Below are 23,900 nucleotides of genomic sequence, written 5' to 3'. Positions count from 1 at the left end.
TGTGCCTGCATGTTCAGAAATGCTGTTTCCTTCACATCTAAAGTAGATCATTAACCTGAAGATTTGCATGCAGTTTCCCCTCCCCATTTAATTCATCAAGATGGGATGACTTTCAGAATCCACAAAGCAGCATTCTTTTGTGGGACTGGACTGTAACTTTGCCCTGTAATTTCAGGTGAGGTTATGGATTACTCAAGCAAGACTACTGGTCCTTATCCAGAGACTCGGCAGGTGATTTCTGGCATCGGGCTCAGTACACCACAGTATTCCCAAGCAAGAATGGTATCATCTCTGGGTTCCCAGTTTGGCGTTGGAAGTGTTTTAAGATCATCCAATGGTGTTGTTTATTCTTCAGTAGCAACTCCAATCCCATCCACATTTGCCATCACTACACAACCCGGTTCTATTTTCAGTACTTCTGTCAGAGATTTACCTACCCTCCAAACAATTGACTCGGTGCCCTCTTTATCAACTTTGCAACAGAATCAACCGCTCCCAAGATCATACAGTTTCTTGACAACAGTGGCAGCTGAAAAAGATAGTGCAATTACTGCCATTGATATGGAGACAGGGTTACCACCTCTTACTATAGAAACTATTACTACTGAGCCAACCAACTTGATACCAGCGTTAACTACAGCATCTGAAGTTTATACAGATGTAATTGAAGATGAGGTTGCTCTTCTCATTGCCCCTGAAGAAGGCAAACAGCAGCAGCTTGATTTGGAGCGTGAACTTCTTGAGCTTGAGAAAATTAAGCAGCAGCGCTTTGCAGAAGAGCTGGAATGGGAACGTCAGGAAATTCAGAGATTTAGGGAACAAGAAAAGTTTATGGTGCAAAAAAAGCTTGAGGAGTTGCAATCCATGAAACATCATCTCTTATTTCAGCAAGAGGAGGAACGACAAGCTCAGTTTATGATGAGGCAGGAGACATTAGCCCAGCAGCAGTTGCAGCTTGAACAATTCCAACAACTTCAACAGCAGCTCCACCAACAGTTAGAGGAGCAAAAAATTCGTCAAATATATCAGTATGGTTATGACCCTTCAGGAACTGGCTCGCCACAAACTACCACAGATCAAACACTTTTGGAAGGACAGTATGCAACCACAGAAAATGGCCAGTTTTGGCCTACTGATGATGCAACCACTACGGCTTCAGGAGTGCTGGGTATTGAAATTCCACAAAGCCAAACATGGTATACAGTTCAGTCTGATGGCATTACCCAATACATACCTAGGTCTGGTATCCTAAGCTCTGTTTCAGAAATGTCTCTAAAGGATATTGATGTTAGAGAGGAGAAGCAATTAAAAAAGAGAAGTTCTATGCCAAAATTACGTGGTCCATATGAGGAGCTTGAGGAGACCCTGGAAGAAGAGCCCCGGTGCTTCAAAAAGATCGTGGACAGTGGAGTGCAAACTGATGATGAAGACGGAGCAGACAGAGGTTACACAAACAGGAGACGGAGAAGTAAGAAGAGTGTTGATACGAGTGTTCAGACAGATGATGAAGATCAAGATGAATGGGATCTTTCTAGCAGATCCAGAAGGAAGCCTCGAGTAGGGAAATACAGTGAGAGTACCACTGAGGCAGACAAAGCTAAACAATTCTCCAAAGTATCTAGTATTGCAGTTCAGACAGTGGCAGAGATTTCAGTACAAACAGAACCTGTAGGAACAATAAGAACACCTTCAGTCAGGGCCCGATTGGATGCTAAGGTTGAAATCATAAAGCACATTTCAGCTCCAGAAAAGACATATAAAGGAGAAAGTTTGGGATGTCAAACAGAGACAGAGTCAGATACGCAAAGTCCCCAATATCTGTCAGCTTCATCTCCTCAGAAAGATAAAAAACGCCCAACACCATTAGAGATAGGGTACTCATCCCACCTTCGTCCAGACTCCACATTGCAGGTAGTCCCTTCCCCTCCCAAATCTCCCAAAGTTCTCTATTCACCCATTTCACCTGTTTCACCAAGCAAAGTTATAGAGTCAGCATTTGTACCCTATGAAAAACCCATCACTGATGACCTCAGCCCTCAGAAGATGCTGCATGCTGACATTGCCAAGGTTCCTCCATCAAGCCCAAAGGCAGCAAAGATGATGCAACGCTCTATGTCTGATCCTAAGCCCCTGAGTCCCACAGCAGAAGACAGTTCCAGAGCTCAGTTTCAGTACACTGAGGGTTTCATGGTAAGAAGTATTTGCTTTCTTTTTTTTTTTTTTTTTTTTTTTTAATATGCAATTCTACAGCTATCAGTACAGCATGAGGGCTGACACACTCATTTGCAATATCTGTGTATGTAGTCTTTTTGCACACCTTGCTGAAAGGTCCCGAGGAATGTCTGCTGTCTAAAGCAATGGTTATTTGCTTCAGTGCTTTGCCTGGAAATAGAGGAATCCATATTACAGTCTTACTAAGATTCAGAAAAAAATCCACAGCGAATTCTTGTTCAGAATTTGGAAGGCACTTTATGTTTTACATGGCAATTAATTGCCAATATAGTGGTTACCGCCAATTCTTCAGAAAATGAAAAGCATTTTCTTTTTAATCGTACAACACTCAGCTCTTGTGGCACAGTCTGTAGTGCATTTTCCTTGAAAGTACTGCATGTGCCTTCTGAGAGGCAGCTAACACCAGATTTATAACTACCTTAGTTAGCTGTATTTTTTGACCCTTGTGAGGTTTCTTGGCCGTTTGTGATTCTGTGGGTAATCTTGTGTCCCAATGTGTACATCTTTTATCTCTCTCGGACCAAAAGGTCTCCTATCACAAATCCGTTTTTTGTTTGTTTTTATTTTTGGATAAGGAGGATTATCGAGAAGTTATGAAAGTGTTGAGGGCTGTTTCTTAATGGGGTCAGAGGAGGAAATTTTGAGTAAGTCTGACATCATCAGGATTAAAATTTCTTGTTTCTGCAGTATTCCTTTTCCTTGAGTAGTAAGATTCTGATCTGGGAATCAGTCCATTATTTATGAATAAGAGGAAGAAGTCTTGGCTAAAAAAATACCTTTATAATTTAACATGTTCTTGGCTGTCCTTTTGTCCAAGTGCATTCTCTTCTGTCAGTTGCAGGGTCAGTATCTTATTTGTCAGAGCTCTGGAAGAGTTGCCATTCGAGTTCTTCAGCAATTTTTATCTTTTATGTTCAGTTATCTGTGAATACGCGAGTGATTAGTACAGGCTAGGTAGAATGAAGACGGTTTGTTCTCTGTGTTTGATAATTTGTGGTGGCTTTCAAATGCAGAATTATCTGGTTGTACCCTCCAAGGCTCTTATTGTAGGCAGTTTCTGCAGCTTCACGTATTTGTGCAGTTATTAAATGCTTCCTGTGCTGTTACTGCTTGGAAGACAGTACTTGGAAGTTTGAAGGCAAAACTGTAGTCATGGCATTGGCACTCCATATCAACATCATTCCCTAATGAAGGATTAGCATAGTGGGGGAAACTGTAGCATGAGCACTAAAGTTTCATGTAGAGGGTTTGGAACAGCATCTTGAAGACCATTGCTCACGAGTTAGAAAGTGTTGGGTTCTACTATATACTGGAGAGCAGGTATAATATTGTAAAATAACTGTCAGTGCAGTGAAACTATTACTGAGGACAAATTATTCAGTTCGCTTATTTCATAGATATATATATATTTGATATGAATTGTATACTTTGTATCATGGATGATAAATTCTATAAACAGCTGATTGTTTAAAGGCCTTTACAGTAGAGTTTGAACACATACAGTATTCATTAATGAGACATGGAAACAAAGAGCTTGTACATCGTTGTTTGTTTTTTACCCACGTTTATTACAATTTTGCCTTGAGCCCAAACAGTAATGAGCTATATTGTTATTAGCATGCAGCCATCAAGCAGCAAATAGCCCATGTCTCAAAGTACTCACAGTCTAAATAGATAAGGTGGACATTTTTATGGAACAGGAGGTGCAAATAGACAAGTGCAAGGAAAGTAAAAAACTACCCTGCCTATAAAGTGGACTGCGCTAACTGTGTCATATGGCATATGGTGAGGAAGCTGCTCCGTAGACCTCCCATGACCATCATGGCTGCTTCCAGCTCTGATGTGATGTTAAGCATGAAGTCTGTTATACCCTCTCTTTCTGGTAGAGTTTTGTTAATTAGGTATCTGAGGTTCAGTTAGCTTAGGCAGGGAGTAGGTACATGAAATTTAAAAGAGGAAAAGAGATATATATAACAAAAAAAGAAAATAATTAGAGTGACACTTACAGAAAGTAATCTAATGACCTCATCAGCATCTGGAAGTATGTGCGTAAGTTGCTTTTGTAGTTGCTATATCAGTTTCAGTTCTCAATTACTCAGTCCAGTTATGTTGTGAAGGAGGGATTTGCAGTGTAAGACCTAAATGATCTCCTAGTGTCCATGAGACTTTTAGTATTCTCTCCAGCATGGCTATGTTTGTTTATACGAGCGGAGAACCTGATTTTAGGACCGCAACATCTTGGAAGCACAGGAAAGAGTGGACAGTGATTTCTTCTTTTGTACCTTTTGTCACACTCAGAAGTTCTTCCTGAAAGTCAGCATACACACAGTGTCACTGCTGACAAAGTGTAAACCTTGTTGACATTTTTTCAGCTACAGAACTGTGTTGTTATATCAACATATTGTTGTTATACTTGAGTTTAAATACAGGATTGCTTTTGGGTTATCCTGCTCAGTATCAAAGTAAGATGTTTCCTCAACTTTAAAATATTTTTGGCACTGGGACTGTTTTTTCATTCTTTGTACAGTGCCCACAACAGCGAAAGTCCTTGTCTGTTAATTCTCTGTGTACCCCTTTTGTGCCTCCTGACTGGAGAGCTCCTAATTGCCTAATTATAAAAAGGGAAGGGTTGAAGGCATCAGTTATGTCATTCAAAACAATGAAGTTCAGTGCAGAAAAACTTGTGAAACAGCTCACTCTGGAAAAGAGAATTTACTAGAGCTGAACATAAAAGAATGAAATGGAAATGAAAGATTGGTCTTTCACTACCTTAGGGAAATGGAGTGTGCATATGAATACTTTTTGCGTGGATGAATATCCCATCACTTTTTTAATAGTTCTTGTTTCAGGATTATGTCTTTGTCTGCATTCATGCACATTTCAGGTGAAAAGGGTGTTCAGGTGTTCATGTATATGTTTCACAGGCTTCTTTTTATGACAGTTTATCAAAAAAGTTGATCCTTATGCAATCAGTGGGACTAAAAGGGTAAGAATAAAATTGTTCTCGTTCTAAAGGATTACAATGAAATGATACCTTTTCCTTCAGGCAATGCACTTTCATCATTCATGTACTTCTTCCATTGAAAAATATATTTATTACAACATTTCGAGAAAAAAGATTATGGAGACTATGACTAAGATGATTAAATTATGTCTCTGTGTTTTAGAACTGCTGCTTTAAATATAATTTTATTCTTTAAAGCACCTTTTATAGGAAGTTATTACAATGTTTTATCTAATCTATTATAAGTGAAAGGCTGAAAAATAACCTGGCAGCTAATCACATAATAATAAGTATCCAGATAATATTGCTTTCAGTGATGGCACATTTAATTTTCAGATAACAAGTTATGTGTTTCATGGGTTTATGAAAGGCAGGTCCTGCTTGACTAACCTCATCTCCTTCTATGACAAGGTGACCCTCTTAGTGGATGAGGGAATGGCTGTGGATGTTGTCTGCCTGGACTTTAGGAAAGCCTTTGACACTGTTTCCCACAGCATTCTCCTGGAGAAACTGGCTGCTCATGGCTTGGATGGGCATACTCTTTGCTGGGTAAAAAACTGGCTGGATGACCAGGCCCAAAGAGTTGTGGTGAATGGAGTTAAATCCAGTTGGCAGCCGGTCACAAGTGGTGTTCCCCAGGGCTCAGTGTTGGGGACAGTTCTGTTTAATTTCTTTATCAATGATCTGGACGAGGGGACTGAGTGCACCCTCAGTAAGTTTGCAGATGACACCAAGTTGGGTGGAAGTGTTGATCTGCTGGAGGGTAGGAAGGCTCTACAGAGGGACCTGGACAGGCTGGATTGATGGGCCAAGGCCAATTGCATGAGTGTTAATGGAAGTTTACTTTCCGTCTTCCAGCTGGAAGTAGATATCTTAAGTCAAATTGGTCACTGTCAAACTGGAAGGCAGTTTTAAGTGGGTCAAACAAGGGTTTGTCATAAGCTTGACTCTTTAATAATTTAGTTGCAATTTAGGGTATGGATAAAGCACTCATATAGCATTTGCAGATCAATATAGGAAACACAATTACTTTGGAAAGTAGAATTGCAATTCAGAGCAATGTTCCAAAATCAAATTCAGTAATCATACAGACACTACAGGTACAAAAGAAAAAAAAAAAAAAATATTCAGAAATATAGCTGTTTAGGCAATACCAGTACTGAAACGTTCAAGTGTAGTAGCAAAAGTTCAGACTTAATATGACTTAAAAATATGAAGTGCTTGCATGAAAGGCAGTGATGTTCTTGGGAAATGCTGACAACTTGTGGATGTGTAAGTGTTGTAATTGTTCTACCCTACTCAGTGGCTGGTGAGACTTCAGCTATAATACTACATGCAGTTTAGGTCAGCACCACTTAAGAGTTAGAGAGACTGAAAAAAATGAAAGTTGAGCCAAAGAGAAGGGATAAAAGAGTTAGGCAACATTGACATAGACATTGGTTGAAAGGCTGAAGGATCTGGCTGTGTTGATCTAGAAAGAAGACTAAAGCTGGACAGGATAACAGTCTTTCAGTGTGTTAAATCTTATTGTAAATAGGACAGCTACTAACCACTCTTCACGTCCAGCGGAGGCAGGAGATGGATTATCTCAATTTGTGGCCTGTGATATTTAGTAGATATGAAAAAAAACTTTATAACTGCAATAGCACAAATTCCTTAGAATCAATATATTTTAGTGAAACTATGTTATATCTGAATATTGGGAATAACACAAAAGGATAGATGGCCTACATGACTGATTTCCATTCCAAGCCAAGAATATCTTGAGCAGTATAAGTAATAGCATTATCTTCAAAAATTGAATTCTAGAATTAAATACAACTTTCTTTAGTATTCATGGCTCTTCTTACACATTATCATCCACATCATTGCTGTCAGTTTGTATTGATACAGCATTTGTCACAGACTGCTCAAGTAAACTAACCACTCAGATCACATAGAGCTCTTTCTATAATCTGAACAACCTCAGTGCTACAGTCTTCATTTAAAAGATAGAAAGCTGAGACAAAGAAAATAGGTCCATAATCAAATAGCCTAAATGCCACCTGTCTTGTTCCTTCCGTCCCTTAGCTGAAGTGGCATTTGTTCCCCATTTTACTTTCCTCTCTTTACATTTCTCGTCAGAAGCCTAGAGGTCTAGCATCTTCCTTGACTGACACAAGGACACAGGCTACCTAGTTAAGGTATGAAGGATTGGAAAGATCATGTTTAATGTTAGATATTGGTGGTGTAAAGTCACACCTGACCTGGTCACTGTAGATGGCTGGTATAGTCTGCAGGCAGAAATATTCCAAGGGAAAAATAGTTCATCTACTGGTTTTATATTTGTACTTTATGATATGATTAATCCCACCCATTTCTCCATTGACTGCAAAGAGATTCTAGATGACCGAGACTGCCTTTGGTCAGGTGAATCCCATGGTCTCTTGAAAAGCCTGTCGCCTGAGTCTTCTGTGTTCTTATTTCCAGCTTTTTCTCTCATTAAAAATAGTGGATTATTTGCACATGTACTAGTTTCCTTTTCTTAATTCTGCACAACAGAAGTTATGATTCAGTTAAAGTTAGGATTATAAATTGTTTTCTAGGTGCCAAAGCTCAATTAAAAAAAAAAAAAAAAAAGATTAAAGTAATGTTCATTTAATTCACTGAAATGTCATTACAAAAAAAAAAATGTCTTTCCAATAGTTTCCAGTTTCTCCCAGCATACTTTTAAGGTGAATGGCTGCTGACAGGTGGGCATCATAGTGCAGACAACCCTCTTATTTACAGAACAAGGTTGGCTTTGTTGGCACCAACTCAGACTTTCAGAAGCTATCCTGTCAACAGTTCTCGAATCTGACCTGGAGAGGCCAAGATAGTTTTTCCTTTGTACTTCTCTTCTCAGTTCAGTTTCTCCAAATAATTTCCAGTTTTGTTACCAAGAAGGAGCTGAACACTGGTAAACTTTTTCAGAAACACAAAAATGTTATTTACGTGCTGCAACGTTCAGCTCAGGTAGTGGGATCCATAATGGTATGGTAAGTGCTTACAGTCTCTGCGTTTAGAATGAAGATATGAGACAGGAATTAACAGTAGCCAGTTTGCTCAGTGCTGTGATGCCTAAGTCAGCCATTTAGAAACTCCAAATACAGGGGTAAATCTGAAACATTTTCACAGGATATGGTTTAGACATCTCTGAAACTTTGATGCAGAGCTTGAAATTTCTCTCTTCATATTCTTCCTCTCCCTCCGTATGAGACTACAGAGGAAGCCTGCCTTTTGGCTCTTCTCCTCCAGAACTTCTTGCATTTTGTACAGACTGAATTTGGGTCTCGGTTCAATTTCTGTTCACATTCTCCATCTGTCCATATCTTCTTTCTAATCTCCTTGCTAAACCTTACTTCTGTTTCCCAGCTGGTCTCTCTCTGACACCTTCTCTCATTCAATCTAAGTGGTTCCTATCAAAATACAGCTTTTATTATCTCACCTTATTCTCTTTGCAAGCTGTTTGCTAATGCCAGATCCAGCTCAAGCATCGAGTGTGCTGGTGCTCTTACACTGCCTGGCAAGCCTTTTCCCTGGTATAGGATCATACATGCCAAACGGGCTAAATGGGCTAACCATTACCTAAAAGGAAAGGCAGGGTTTGAAATTAAATAACTCGGATGGAGGAAGGCCTGAAGGAGGATTGAATGCTGGGCATTTCCTCAGTGTGTGTGAGATGAGAAATTTAACCATCCTGATTTCTGTAAATCTGGATAACTGCTTGATTTAGACAGTTAGCAGTTGCCAGAGGTGAAAAGATAGGAAGGGTGATGGACAGGGTGAATCAGAATGAGAGTTACCCACCTAAAATTTAAGCCTAATAGAGACAAGATTAATTTGAGACTCAGTGTGTATTTTCAGTTGCTGTATAGCATTAATAAAACACAGTGACATAAGCCTCAGGAAATCATAAGATAACTTGGAAGTACTATTCACTTCATAAGCTTATGGAGCACATTTTCTGTAACCTTATTCATAGTTGTGTTTTTGCTGTAGATACATGATGTAAGAGGGCACCAGTGAAATAAAATTATGCTTCTTGTCTAAGTTAAAGTTGGAACCAATGACTGTCTTTTTCAGAAATTTTACTGTCTGGGTTAATCACTTACATCATATTGATAATCCTTTTATGTCACCAAAGTTATAATCCACAGCAGAAATATCATGGCCTCCTAGGAAGAATGGAAAGGAGTCAATGAGTTTGTCCTTTGCTCACTTGATCAATGATGGAGTAGTATAGAAAGTTTTATAGTAATGCCTCCAGATATTTCTTTAGGCAGTAAAAGTCATTCTCTTGACAGCAGTAGTGTAGGCTGCTCCAAGTCCTTATGTTCTTACAGCCTGTTTGAACGTTGCTTGTCTGAGAGAACCATAACCCAGGCAGAGGAACCCATTTTTATCTTTTTTTCCATTTCTTCGTCATTTGGCCCAAGAGCTCACCAAAGAAAAGAGAAAGTTTTGATGGTGTTATAACAGTAACATTTTTACTTTCTCTCTCTCTCTCTCTCTCTCTCTCTCTCAAAAATATATGTAAAAAGGCAAATGGCTCTTCCGGAGGGATTTTGCAAACATGACTAACAGGATTTTTCATCTCAGCAGCACTGCAGTTATGGAGCATTCTTGCCTACATTGAAGCTTTTATTTAATAAAAATAAATACTGCAGTCCCTACTCTTTCACACCTTCCACAGCATCTTGGCAGTAAATCCATCAGGACGTTGGTGCCTGTATTATGTTTTGCAAACATTAACTAGCTAAACTCCTCAGCCATCACAGTGACTAAGAAAAGGATCACCAACAAATTAGATTGGGAAGACTATGTGGCGGCCATGTAGTCCCACCTCCACCTCAAAGCTGGGCTAATTTCAAAGTGAGATCAGATGACTAGGGGGCTTCTCCAGTTGAACTTTGAAAATCTCCAAGGATGGAGATTTCACTTTCTCTCTGGGCATCCTGTTCTGGGACTTCACTGCTCTCACAGTGAAGAAGGCTTCATTTCCCTTATGCAACTTGTGCCTTTTGTCCTTCACTGTGCATCTCTTGGAAGAGTCTGAGTCTCTGTTTTCAGTAGTGCTGCATTTGACAGTTGAAGACAGCAATTAGCTGTTTTTTCCAAGGTAAAGCAGCTCAGTTCCCTTAGCCTCTCTTCACAGAACAGCCACTTTTCTCAAGCCCTGTCCATCTTACTGGGCCTACATTGGGCTCTCTAGCCAAGGCTTTTAATGCTTTGAGTGGATATAAAACAGGATGGGAAGAGTATGGGAACCTCTCCCATCTGAGTCCTGCTCTTCTAGTTACCCTTGCTCTTCTCATTAGCTCGAGTGCAGTGACACTCACACTGCTCTACTGCTTCACTTCAGAAGCAGATTATGTTCCCTCAAGCACTTCCAATGCCGCTTTATAAAGAAATACACAGTGCAGTTCAGGAAACACTAGCCTATGCCCCCCATTAAGCTCTCAAACCCAGTAATTAGGTCGGAGTAATTTGGGAAATTGCTGGATTTTTTTTTTGCCACTAAAACCTCCTCCTTTTTTTCTAGATGTTGTTTTTGAAACACTGAAGTTATGAGAAACCATCCTTTTGTAGTAAAAACTAGTATCTGTTTATGGGCATGTAATGCATAAGTGGTATATAAATTCTGAGGTACTAACACCTCAATGTCTGTCATCATTACAGACAGAAAATCTATTATTATAAATACATTCTAGATTTCTAAGTGACAGATTAGAAAATGCCTCTTTCATTCCCAAGTTACAGAAAACTAGGCTTGGAAATAAAGATCCCCAAAATCCAGTGACAGAATTCTGTAAAACAACTCTGTGAGGGATTTCCTTCAAAAATATGAAATTAAAAGGGTTCCCATGTTTTATACAAAAATAACAAGAAACTACAATTGAAGGCTAAGTGATGGAGGACTGCCAAAACACTTCTATGTTACAGCATCATCCCAAATTCAAGTTGGCACTCATTAATGCTTTTTTATTTTGGAATTTCTTTGAATATGATTTTTAGAATCTTGATGTTGGAATCTTTTCCTCAATTTTGGAAGAATTTTTTTAAAATATTTTTTAAGCAAATGTCTGTATTAAAATAGCTATAAATTTTCTTGCAGAAGAGTGACTCTGGAACTAGAATGGTTTTGACTCATTTCTACTTTATTTTACAAATTCTTCAAAGATCTTTGAGATGTATGACCCTTGATCTTGAAGAAATACTGATATTTTCCATTACTACTTAGTATTGAGTGCTTATAGTATGTTTAAGCAAATAATTTCATGTTCAGATGAGGATCTGTCTTTCAAATCCTGTTGAAATAGAAAAGTTTGTTGATAATCCATAAATATCATATCCAAGTAACAGGAGAGCAATGCTTGTTAGAAGAGGTCTTACATTTTATTAATTTAATTTTATAATAATAAATATATCATAATATATGTGTGTTTTAAGGCAGATAAAATTTAAGATAAATGATTGAGGTATAACTGAAGAAAAAAAAAGAAATAATAAAATTTATCATAGTTTTTTCTGTTTTCTATAATTATCTGTATGTGTGCTTAATGTAGAAAGCTAAGTACAAGGTAGAAAATAAATTAAGAAGAAAATGATCACCTCATTTCTATTTCTTATTACTTCCCCAGTCATTCGCATCCAGTTCACACTGGATATGCACATGTTCCTGTTTTGTTCAGCCTGTGTAACCTCTCCATCCATTCTTCAAACTTTTGTTAGTCCTTCTCCTTCTCTCCATTCTCTCCTCCTTTCATTTACGAATTGTATTCTTTTCTCCTTCTTTTTATGTATCTTCATGTCACTTCTCTTCTGTAGTTTCCCCCTTGAGTCATTACTTTAAAGCATGTTTCCTGGCTTCATGAATCTTTTATGTCATTATTATTCATACCAGTTTCTGGCAGTGTTATTATGTCAGCCAAATTGCCACCTTAACCACCAAGGATGGGAATGTTATCAGAAAAGAGGCACAGAGAACTGCCATCAAATGGGTCAAGCTCAAAAAGAAACTTCAAAAGATGATACATTGAAATTAAATGTGGGAAAAGGAGAAGAGGCATGGGTCCAGGAGAACAGATATGTGTCCAGCTCATGATAAAATTCAAGTAGTATTATGTAGAAAAACCTAAACTGGCTCTAAAGAAGTTACTTAAAGAACTAGAAGTCTTATATTAATGTTGTACTTTATGCAAGATAATGCACATTAACGGTTCCTTAACAGTACTAGACTTACTCCCCCATTAATCTACATACTGGTTTTAGCAGCAGTATTGTGTCTGCTGCAGTTTACCAGCTTATTCTCGTGTACGGGCACAACCGAGGATGCAGAAAGAGAAATAAGGAGTAGTAGGAGAGAGGGAAATACTTTAAACCAGCATTGCTGCTCAACCCTTTGTGATCTATTATGATGGCTTAAGTTCAGAGCTGAGTATTTCCACTGACTTTTCAAGCCATAGAGGCTTGTGCTTATATCTCAGGGATTGTTGTAGAAGACATTAACTAGATAACTCATATAAAATTCTCTGAAGTTAATGGTACACTCTGTTAATTCAGTGAGACGTGGATCATGTCTTGAAGAAATTAGAATTTTTTAGTCTGAACTGGTTATTCTACCATTTCTAATATGGGGAGGCTTTTTTGCACTTTCTTTAAAACAAAATTTCTCTGTTCTGATTATTATAAAAAATGGATCCCCCAAATAGATGCAATGCAGGGAACAAGGAGGAAGGCTGTTCATTTAAATGATTGAAATAATGCCACTGGAAATGTTCTAGTAGAAAATATTCTTTAAATCTGAACTTTATATTCGAGAAGTTCAAGTTTGCACAGGAAGAAATAATAGTTTTGTATAGTAAGGAAAAAAAAAAATAAAGTGATAGTTTGCCAGCTGCCTTTGGAGAGAAAGTGAAAATGAGGCCCTGGCAGCTGGCAAGCTGAAAAAATAGACAGTGATTCTCCTGAAACACATTTTTTCCTATCCATATTAAAAAAAAAAAAAAAAAAAAGGCAACCAAACAAACAGGCATGTGTTTTTTTTCCCTCTAGTTCTGATCCTACTGGAAATATTTTTGGAAAAACAAAAAAAGTTTTTGTTAATGGAGAAGAATTTCCAATTGTCTGACTTGTTCTGGAAGTATTGACAATACAGTCAATAAAGTAAATGGTGGGAAGTGACAGACGAAGATAATCAGCTCCATTTGCTTCAAAGCACAGAAGGGGTTCAATATACAGAATAGCTCTGAATGTGTGTATCGAACTGGAGATACTAATAGAATAGCTGAGACTGCAGAAGTCTCATTTTGCATCAGATTTGTGATTCTGTTTTTATCAGTCTCTGGTAACTTATTTTGACATGTATTTACCCATATTGATATGCTATGTTAGACAGACACTGGAATAAGCAATAAATTAAGAAACAAGGTGAAACAAGAAAGGTCTCCTGCTCACAAAGCATAGAAATTTGAAATAAGTATGTTTTAACTTCATTGTACTAAACAGCTGGTAATTATGTAACGGGGAGAAACATGCAAAGGCTTCAAAATACCAGTATATTTCTGATCTTCTATCTGAAAATCACTGTAATCACTTGTGAGTTTTCTGCTGAAAGTTGCAGTATTACTAATAATTTACTCTTAAATTCCAAAACTTTTTTAAAGAACTGTGGGGGAAATATTTTTTCCTGCAGTTCAGAATATTCAAGAGTTTGAATGTAGTTTGGAAATTCAGTGGAGAACTGAGAAAGAACAAATTGAAATCAATGTTTTAAAGTTTCCCCTGAGTGGGTCATACAGAAAGAATAGACTGAAGAACAAGTTGAAGGTTTTCAGGTATTTGGTTTTTTTCACATGCAGTTCAACAATTGGAACGTGGTTTTATGAGGATAGGATCTGCAACACAATTTCAGATCAAGGTCCATCTAATTCAGTCTTTTCTCCATGACAGCATCCAATTCATATATTTTCAGAAAAGGATGAGATAGTCAGCTTCTGAGGTTGGGTGTTGTCCTCTGTAATAGAAGTTGGCTTACCCCCAGAAAGCTAACAAAATATTTCTTTTAAAATTTTACTTAATGCTAACTATTAAATGCAACACATTTTCTTTATCCATAAAAATGTTTCTTTTTTTAATCTGAAGACAGAATTGAAAATATACATAGTTATTATAGCTTAGCAAATATTCAGTGCTTTAAGGAAAGTGGTGAGACAGAGTTCTGTTTTTTTCTGAACCTATTCTTCCACTTCATATAGGAAGTCTGCAGCAGACGTTTCCTCATGTTGTATGTTTGTCACGGATGAGTGGTTAGGCCACCACCAGTGTTTCCAAAGTGTCAAGCACAGCGGTTTCTGAACAACCAGACAGGTTCCAAATCACTTGGATCACTGGGTGCTTACCCTTCCTGGGGTGAGCTAGAGAATTATGCACAAAACCCCACATACTTTTTACATATAAACACATGATTTTTCACAGGACAAAAAGTATATTCCTCATGTATATGACCCATATATATAAAGGGATGCAGTGCTTTTCCAGTGTTCTTTCAGAACTGCTGCATAGGAAGACTGTGTGCTCTTGGGGCTTCATTACGTGAGCGTAGCTGTTAAGGAAATTTCTCTTGAATGGAACAGACTGATCTTAGGTTCTGACTGAGATCTATGCGCATGTAAGAAAGTAATGGCACCTTTTCTCTCCTCTTCAGAGTCTTCTTTTTAAGTCTTGAAAAGAGCTCAAGGTTTTCTTTTTGGAGGAGACCCTTGTGCCAGTGCATTCCTCCTGACTTGGTCCTGAGTTTTAATTGTTCTAAAATCTGAAAAAAACCATTGTTCTTATTATGTTACTTTGAGCTAAAATATATTGGATATGTATTCCATTTTCTAATTCTTTGTCATCGTACATTTCTGAAATTATTATTATATTACAGCATTGTAGTTCTATTTCATGAATATATAAATTGTAAAATGCTATAAGAAGGAATCGATGCTGTGGCAGCAAAGCAGACTAGATTAAAAATGTTGGCTATGGTCAGATACAAAGTCATTTAGTGTTTTCCAGAAAGAGAGCAGAGCAGATAAAGAAAAATGTTTCATCATGACTTTAGTGCTTAGTGTTTATGCGTAAATTGATGTTCAAACAACACGATAAGGAATTGCGCACTAATACACAGAGCTCATAGATAATGCATGCCGAGGTAAATGGCATCAATGATTCGTCAGTCAAGATAATCTTCATCACTGTTCAGCCAGCCTGGCTCCTGTCTGCTCTATGTACAGCAATGTACTAGAATGATTACTGTGCATTCAGATACCAGAAGAGAGATCTGAGAATTAAAGGATTTCATGTTTCCTGCTGAAATACGAACAGCTGGTTCTGTACGTATTACAAGTTCTGTAATACTTATAGAAAGGTTCTTTACTTTTGTTTGTGAACTTATCAAAGATCTATGAACATAAATACTGTCATCTGAAAATGAAATAAAAACCATTTACATCCCTGCCTTGATGACTTAGAAATTAAATAGCAGCAATCTTCATCATGGGAGATGACTTGATGATCTCTATCCCGGTCAGTCCAAGGCTCTAAAATCAGTAAATGATTGATGCTAAACAATAACCTTTCAGTCTTAGCTCAGAGGCAAATAAATTAATGGCTAATGAGCCTGAGCTCCTTTAAGCATTAACTTTGATGCAGAGTCAAAATATTGCAGCTAAGCAATGTTGCTTTGGTTGCCTTAAATAAATAGCAAAAGTACTCATAATTTCCAAAATATGAAATAAAAATAATTTTATTAAATTTCTCATTTAGATCTAGGTGGTCTTAAAAGCTAATAATCTTAGGACTTGCACAAAAACAGATTTATCTTGAAATGAGAAAAATTGAAACAAAAACCCTGCACCCATAGGCTTCGTATAAATGAACTGATGACCAAAACTATTCTTCTACATCAAGCATTGGCTAACGTCCAGGTATTTAGTGTTTCCGGTAGGCATTCCTCACCTCTACAGTACTATTAAACATACCATTGTGGCCTGTTACTGAATGGTGACTTTCAGAAATGAGCTGCTTAAAGTCTGTGGTTCTTGTCTTTCCATCCTTTGCCTTGCTGTTTTCGGAAAGCCAAGGCCTCTTTCCAGGGTGGTTCTTACCTTGGGGATATCGGGGTGCATCCTCATATGCATAGGAATTTTATAAACCTAGCTGAAGTTCTTTCTTAATTGTGACATGCAGTGGTAGCATTGTGCAATGAAGGTTTAGGAGGACCCTTTTCACACTCACCCATTTTTTCCTGTTTTCCAACTAAATATTAACTAATAAGTGTTCTTGTCTTGTTTATCCTGGTACTGTAAAGCTTTCACTGTTCTTGTTTTGTGCAATACTGTCTTGTTAAACCTTTGTTGTGTTGGAGATGTGTATTACATTTTCTTCTGACATCTTCACCAGCTAAAAACCGTTAGTCACAACTGTCTTTTTCAGTTTTTAGGGAGCACATCTTTGACAAACCACACTTGCACCCAACAGTTCTGCTTTCAACCCATAAATCCTGCCATTTCTTGTATGTAAGAAGATATATCCATACACTGTGCCTTAGGCTGCTGCAGGCCACAGTGAACATCAGACTGTTTGAGACTTCAAAGCAATCATTCAACTTTCCATGAATACATCTGAACATTGAATGACATGACTGTAAAGCCCGATATCTTGTGAAGTTAAAATGTCACTAGTATATTCAGTAGCCATTCAGTTTGGATGGTCTGGACTAATTTTTCAGCCCTTACTCTTAATGTGCATTTGAATAATTATGTACATTTCAGGCTTTCATTCATTTTCTTTTCTTCTTAATCTCTGGATTTATTCTGTAAAATCAACTTCAGGCTCATTAGTGTCACTAGAAATTTTAAAACGGTAAGAACAACACATAAAAACAACAGAGAGGAGAACCAACTCAAATGTGTATTCATCTTGTAAACAACTTTTACTGTTAATTTCCTATGTTTCTGTAGTAAAACTCACTGTGCATTACATGTTTAGGTTAATTGGTATAGTCCATATGCATGTAATCAAGTAGAGCTACTTTTTTTTAGATTTACTCTGACCTATGGCAGGGGTGGACAAAGAATGGTTTGGAACAAGAATAATAGGGGCTCTGAAAATGAGGGGGAAAAAAAGAACCTTTTTCCTTTTGTATCTGCAGTGAAAGTATATCCTAGGTTCCAGGTCAGCCATAAGAATTTTCATTTTTATGTGGTTTCTTGAATCATTGCAAATGGTTTTAAGTTCTGTTTCTTCTTTTTTTTTTGACACAAATGAGGTTTAGAAACTGCAAATGGCACATCTTTCACATTAACTTCTGTTTTTCTGCTGCCTATTCTTTATTTTTAACTTCATTAGTGTTTAAAAGTAAGCTTGCCAAATTTCTATCTTCCTGTCCTGCTTGTCACAGTAAGCAGAAATGGGAAGAGGAAGGTCATGATTCTAAAATGGTATAATTGCTATTAAAATAGTAGGAAGAAAATTCATTAAAGGTTACTGCTTTCTTCTTCCCCAACCCTACACAGTTTGATTAAATATCACATTGCCTGCAAAGCTGTCATCTGATTGAATTTATCCAGGAGTGGAACACTTCCTCTTCTGAAAATGAATCTAGATTTCAGTATTAGTCATATAAACCATATTTAATAATTGTTAAAGCAATCAGGTATGAAAATTATGTCCATTTATACTTCAAAAGAAAAGATGGAGGTTGTTCTAAAAATCAGGACTTTCTCCCAGTTTTATTCACAGTTGTGCTAATCAAGACTGAGTTGAGGGCCTTGACTGGATGTCTTTGGTGAAGAGCTGGTGCTCTTAAGTACTCTCAAATGATGAGACATTTGCCACTTGTTTTTCCCAGATCCATGGATTAAATCTGGTGTAATATCAACAGACTGTAGAATATATATACAAGAAAAATAGAAAAAAGTAAACTTTGAAAAAATGGTTTCATGCCTTTTAAAAGACTTTTTTTTAATTTGAAAAAAAGGAGGTATAAATTTAAACAGATAACGTAGTGAAAGCTGTTTTTCTTCCGTGAGAAGAAGGTGTTCTGTTTTGTATCGGCATAACAAATATCTGTACATGTTTATTTGAGTATTAATGCCATCTTTGAGAAGTTGGCTTTTTGAAGGTTTGGGGTGGGGTGGGAGGAGGAGTTAATTTGGTTTTGTTTAACTTATGTCACTTGGAAATGGGTTTATATCAAACTGGAAATGCCATTCTTATGTGTGAATAAGAACAGGAATATGGGGTTTTGTGTGGTCTGGCTAGTACACTTTCTCACTGTAGAAAAAGTGAAATGGAAAATCTGGACATACTGTGAGTGGTTTTCACACTTCATAAGTTTAGCCATCTGTGGCAGACGATCTATTCTGTGTGTTTGTTGTCAGGTTCAGTTACATTCCTTTAAAAAGGGAGAGGATTGGGTTGGCTGGAAGCTTCTGGAGAGAGAAAGAGAGAGAGAGAGATTGCTCCTGCCCTGGGAGCAACTGAGCATATTTTCAGGGGAGTTCTCATACTTGAGAAAAAAAGAGAGGGAGAGGGGTAACAAAAAAATTTCAGGCAAAAGTTGAGGCTGATACTGAGAAACTGCAGAGAAGGAAGAGGAATGGACACACAACCCAAGCTGATGGAGAAAGCAGCTTGTCCATCTGAGGCAGAGGGGATTATGCAGAATTTGCTGCAGACCAGAAAATTGGGGAGTTGTTGGGATGGAGTGAAGCCTGGAAGGCGGGCATCAGTGACCAAAGAGGGTTTCACAATGTCCTTTTGTTTCTATTCTGCCTTTTGTTTCTATTCTAACAGTGTGCAATGCTAGGATTTTGACAACAGTGTAACCACCATGAAGGACTACTGGTCCTTGCAGAACTTGAAAACCCTTACAGAGCTATACATGGTACCAAAGCAGAGTAAGAAGTATGTTTTTCTACAGTAGAATGTGTTGCATTTGTAAATTTTAAGGCACTTTTGGAAAGGGAGGGAAGGAAATTTGACGCAGGCTGCACTGCAGGTGCACAGCAGTATGGATGAAGTCAGGGCCGAGCAGGAAAGACGAAGAGAAAGCTTACCTGTGATGCTTATAGAAAGGCCTGAATTAAGTAGTTAGACGCTTGGTGAGTTTGTCTAATCTGTGCCTTACGCAGGACTTACGTGGCCATTGTTCCCCAGCATGAAACACATTTTAGAGAAAGTGATTAACCAAGGCTTCGCTCACTCTGCCACCTTTAATCTTAGACCAGGGAAGCAAAGCATCATGAGCACAGAAGAAAATAAATACTGCCTGAACGATCAAACTGAGCCAAGCCCAGAGGCTTTGATTGCTGAGGAGAGGTGTAATTTCTGAAGAATTGCAAAGGTGGCAAGATTCCTGCATGGAGAAAAGGGTTAACACTCTGCTACAAAACAGATCCCGCGTGAGGAGCCAAAAGCAGGAATTCAAACTGCTGCAGTTGCTAGGAGTGGGACTGACCTCCTCTGCCTCGAGACACTTACAGGTGACATCTGTGTTACATGCGGCTGTTTCTACAGCCAGTAAGAGAAACAGGTGTGATTATGGAGTGAGCTGAAGGAAAACTGCACTTTCTTTCAGTTCAGTAGTCTGGAGGACTAGCTCAGATTAGCCTGTACATTATGTCTGCACTTGGGCAGATGAATCCTCACTCTTGCGAATAAACAAGGGCTGTGGCGCAGCATGTGGAGTCTCGTCAGCTGCTGTTCTGTGGAGGAAGGCAGTAGTGAAGGAGAGGCAGCAAAAGCCAAGATTTTCTCACACCTTTTTTGTTTGGTTGTTTTTTCCTGTAAAACAAGGTTAATATTTCCTTTCTTTCAGAGACAGAGGGGTTTTGGTGGTGTTTTTTTTTTTTTTTTTTTTTTTATTGTAGCTGAAAGTTTGCAAAGTAGTCTGATATCAGTTGAAAACAGATGGTGTTAATTCAGCATATGCATATCCTACTGATAAGTATAAACTGTTCTGAATTTTTCTCACCAGTGTTTTCTGGCCAGGATTCTTAGTTAGATTGCAAAGGAAGAGAATTTAAAGTATGTTCTCTTTGACTGGGAAAAGACTCTATAATCCAGTAACATTTTCCACGGATGAGATCTGAGTTTCAAATAAAATTTATTATTCTGAGAGGAATGATATATAAGGATTTGTGCGTTACATGATGAGAAACAGTGTATTACTAATTACTATGAGTGAATGAGCCCATGCTGAGGATGTTGCATTATGTGCAAAGACATTTATTCCAAGGGCTTCATCATTCCAAGGTGGAGATGACTGATGTCTTTTCCTACTGCCACAAATAGCTTCATGATCAACTAATCCCAAAGTTAAGAACTAATACTTTCGTACAATATCCTTTAATATAACTGTTTTGAATTACCAATGGCAGAATCACATCACCTCTGTATCAGAATATAGTACTGAGGTACAGTTCTGTGCCATTAGTTAGTCAAATCCAAAACCAGGCTGTGCTGGAGACAAGGCACATCATGTGCAAACAATATGGGTATCTTAACCTAGCAGAGGCATTGAATGGTCCAGCCGCTTCATAGAACTTTTGATAACTTCTCACAGGTTAGGCTGAGAAGTTCTGAGTATCTACAGTTCTGTATTTATGTAAAATGCCTCTTAGACTGTCAGTGAAGCAATAGAGGGGAAAAAAGAAGTGGTGATTGATTAAGAAACACTATGTTATAGTGTAGTATACTATGTTATAGTAGAGTACATAGTCACCAGGAATCTACAGACTTTGTCTTAATCTTGTTAAGCACCTACCTCATAGCAATTCTAGCTTTGCCATTAGTGTTTCTCCAGACAGTGAATCTTTCTGTTGTCCAACTTGCTGTTATGCACTACATAGAGTTCCATATACCTTATCCTTTGTTTTGTCATTTATTTCATAATCTTTTGGGTTGTCAAAGCGAATATGCTTCAGAAACCTTCTCTGCAGAAACTTTCATGAGTCATGAGGAAGATAGCATCTAGATAAATCCATTCATTTGGATCCTTTTTTCTTTGGAACAAAAATTGGACTACCTTCTTAAAATTCGTAAATAATTTACAAATGAGGAACGTTTTTAATTCAAAGACAAAAGCATTTATTCTGAATTCTGTATCAGATTCAGGCTTCAGTCCTGGACTAGGGCGATAGTACTGTAGCACTCAGAGTACTAACTGGAGTTGGTACTAAAAACACAGTATTGTAGCAGTGGGAGAATAGTATTTTCTTTCTGTGAAGTCCCTTGATAGTTTTTAATATACTGATATATAAATAAAATACTTGAGAATATTTAATGTATTTTAGTACAAAGAATATAAAGACAAACATTTAGTAAGCATCAGTGGGTATTGCCTACATACCAGCTATATATTTCCTGCAATGTTTTCAGGCTGTTTATAGCAAAGTATGAAATCTGTATTTATCATTCAGAGAAGAAATTCTGACCTTGTTCTTCTGTTCTGAGGACAGGGCTTTTTGTTTCTTCTCTTCTTTCTCCCTTCCCTTTCCTTTCCCCTATTTTTCCTTTTTTTTCTTTTTCAGAGATTGAATTGTGGGAAAAATACTAAGCCCATGTGGTACAGAGATTTCAGTGCAGAAGCAGTGCTCAACTCTGACAATTTGACTCTTTCTGTTAGCTTGACAGATGCCCGTTGTCTGAATCAATCTGCCAGAGATTTTTTTCCCCATTGTAAAGTAACTGAGATACATGTAATGCTATATACATTTAATATAATTGGACAGCAAATCTCTTATATAACCTTGTATCCCAGAACACTTTGCAAAGATGAGTAATATGATTACAAAGATAAATAGCAAAGAATAGCAGAGGCAAAAAGAAATTAAGAATAAAAAAGAAAATAATTGTCTTCGGGTGAGTTTTGAAGTTAATGTTACTGTATAAGGTAGTCAGAAATCTTTCCCTTTTGTATAAGGCTTAAGCTATGGAAAAAAAATTACAAACAGTATTGAATTGTACTAAGGGGAATGGATAAAGGAACTGCTGTGTCTTCAGTGGGCAGAAAAAGCAAACAGTATAGATATTGTTTGTAGATATAAGCTGAGGAAATGAAAACATAAGATTGTGAATAATGTGTATGTTGTCTTAAATCAGTTAAATGCACACATATGGAGTAGTGTTCCAGTTACAGTATTTAAAGTCAAAGTTTCAAAACATTGGATTTCATTCTTCTCACAAACTGATTTTCCACTGATGTATTTCTGCTGATTTAAACTGTTATTCCTCATTTTTACCAGTGTAAATTGAGGAGGGAATTGCCCCATTGCCCTTATAGGCAAAAGTTGTCAGTCCTGTTCCAAATGAATCACAAATCAGTTAGTCTGTGTAAAACTGCCTCTTCTATGCAAACGCCTGAAAACAACTATTAACGCCTACTCACATAAAGTAGATGAAATGTAGGTTTAGATCCCTTTGAAAATCACTGTGTAAGGACCACATCTGTCTGTAGTTTGCATATCAAATTTCCATTGAACTTCTCCTTTCTCCCCCCGAGATCAAAAGAAGCATATGGCCTTTTATGTGTTTAAATGAGGAAAGAAGTTGATATCTCATGTCACGTCAGCTGTTAGGAAGTGCACTGTGCTGTTCCCCTTGCATTTGAAGTGAAAATGGCAATTTCAAACAATTTCACAGAGAAAATGAAAGGCGCAAGAGGATGGGAAGTACAGAAGTGCTCATAGGAGGTATGAGTGACTCTCTGACTGACACAAATGAAAGCAAAAAAACTCTGAAAAGTGCTTATTGTTTTGGAATACACTATTTCTAAAAATTTTATATTGGTTTTAAGAGAAGTTTATCTTTACAGAGCCACCAAAGGAGTGGAAAAAAAAAAAAAAAAGGAAAATCAGACTGACTGGCATCTCAGTGCTGCTGTGTAGTGATTTAGAAACTAGTTTTCTGCCTGACTGCTCAGTCCCCAGAGCAAAATACGTGCAGAAAAGAAAAAGACAAGAGTTACATTAAAGGAAAGCTCTAGTATATTACTCATGAAGCAGGGTATTTCCCTCTCATACACAGGGCCAAATTCAGCTCATCAAATTCATCTTCCACTCCCCTTGCCAGCAATGGCACATGAGGAAAGGCAGTACTGGTTGGCTGATAGGGTTTTACTGATGGTTAGAATTTGTTCACAGCATGTATTACTCTATTCTCAGCACTGCTGATGAGACTAGCTTTTATAAATACATGTTTTAGTATATTTTCCTTACCATGCACAATTCATCTGCTTGCCTTTACCTTTTGGCTTCAGAGATGAGTTCCCACACTTTGTGGTTCTTCTTGCCATAAAAGTGACCCCGTGTCAGCCTTAGGCAGTGGAGAGGAGTTTCTCAATATTCTTGCTCTAATGTTTGTCACCAAGGGTTAACAAAGCTGGTCCCCTCGAGTCAGTGGTTACCACATAATAGATATTAAGACCAGAAGGGTCCACAAAAACTTACACGAGAAACTATTTCTTTGCACAGGGCAAGCTACAAAACATTGTCCAGTATCTCTCTCTGCATCCTATAAGAAGATGAAGTTAAGGATTCCATACTTAAAATGAAGTAATCTGATATTAGTGTATTATGTTAGTATCTTTTGGAAT

The 23,900-nt window shown here is 37.7% G+C and overlaps 1 protein-coding gene across 1 annotated transcript in view; it reads left to right on the top strand.

The window, feature by feature from the left end:
* Nucleotides 1-23,900, top strand: part of PCLO (piccolo presynaptic cytomatrix protein) — a gene marked incomplete at both ends in the record, with an annotated part of 378,928 nt that overhangs the window by 195,411 nt on the left and 159,617 nt on the right. Inside the window, one exon of the mRNA XM_082309114.1 lies at nt 176-2,190. Within this exon, the coding sequence (XP_082165240.1) occupies nt 176-2,190 (2,015 nt within the window). The remainder of the gene's footprint in view (nt 1-175; nt 2,191-23,900) is intronic.

This window comes from Platalea leucorodia (assembly GCF_965183815.1).
Source record: "Platalea leucorodia genome assembly, chromosome: 4".
Lineage (NCBI taxonomy): Eukaryota > Metazoa > Chordata > Aves > Pelecaniformes > Threskiornithidae > Platalea > Platalea leucorodia.
This window is presented reverse-complemented; position numbering and strand designations above follow the sequence as displayed.